The sequence below is a fragment of the Buceros rhinoceros genome, unplaced genomic scaffold, assembly GCF_000710305.1.
Source record: "Buceros rhinoceros silvestris isolate BGI_N320 unplaced genomic scaffold, ASM71030v1 scaffold37427, whole genome shotgun sequence".
NCBI classification, from domain to species: domain Eukaryota; kingdom Metazoa; phylum Chordata; class Aves; order Bucerotiformes; family Bucerotidae; genus Buceros; species Buceros rhinoceros.
In genome coordinates this window covers 1-408 of record NW_010422225.1, presented here as the reverse complement: position 1 = coordinate 408, position 408 = coordinate 1, and the positions used below count along the sequence as shown (strand labels likewise).

Sequence of the window (408 nt, the reverse complement as noted above, 5' to 3'; positions counted from 1 at the left end):
GTCCCCCCCTGCCTGTCCCGACCCCCGTGCCGGCGGTTCCCGCTGGTGATGCCGACAGGTTCTTGTTCTTCATCCCCCAGGAGTCAAAGCACAAAAGAACAGACAGATCCATCCTGTGCTGCTTACGAAAAGGGGAGTCGGGCCAGGCGTGGCCGCGGTTAACGAAAGAGCGGGCGAAGGTGGGTCTGGGCTGACGGGGCTTGACACCCGTGTCGGGTTTGAACGGGGGAGCAGCTGCCGGCTCCCTCGCCCTGTGCCCCGTTGGCGCTGTGGTTCCAGCAGCAGCAGGTCACGCCTCCCCCGTCCCGAAATAACCCGCTTGTTGCGTCCACGCGCAGCTCAACTGGCTCAGCGTGGACTTCAACAACTGGAAAGACTGGGAAGACGACTCCGACGAGGACATGTCCA

The 408-nt window shown here is 63.2% G+C and overlaps 1 protein-coding gene across 1 annotated transcript in view; it reads left to right on the top strand.

Annotated features, from left to right (window-relative positions):
• PTGES3 (prostaglandin E synthase 3 (cytosolic)) overlaps positions 1–404 on the top strand; it is a gene marked incomplete at both ends in the record, with an annotated part of 897 nt that extends 493 nt beyond the window's left edge. The window contains 2 exons of the mRNA XM_010139963.1: positions 81–179; positions 339–404. Of these exons, the coding sequence (XP_010138265.1) occupies positions 81–179; positions 339–404 (165 nt within the window). The remainder of the gene's footprint in view (positions 1–80; positions 180–338) is intronic.
• Between the last annotated feature and the right edge of the window lie 4 nt (positions 405–408).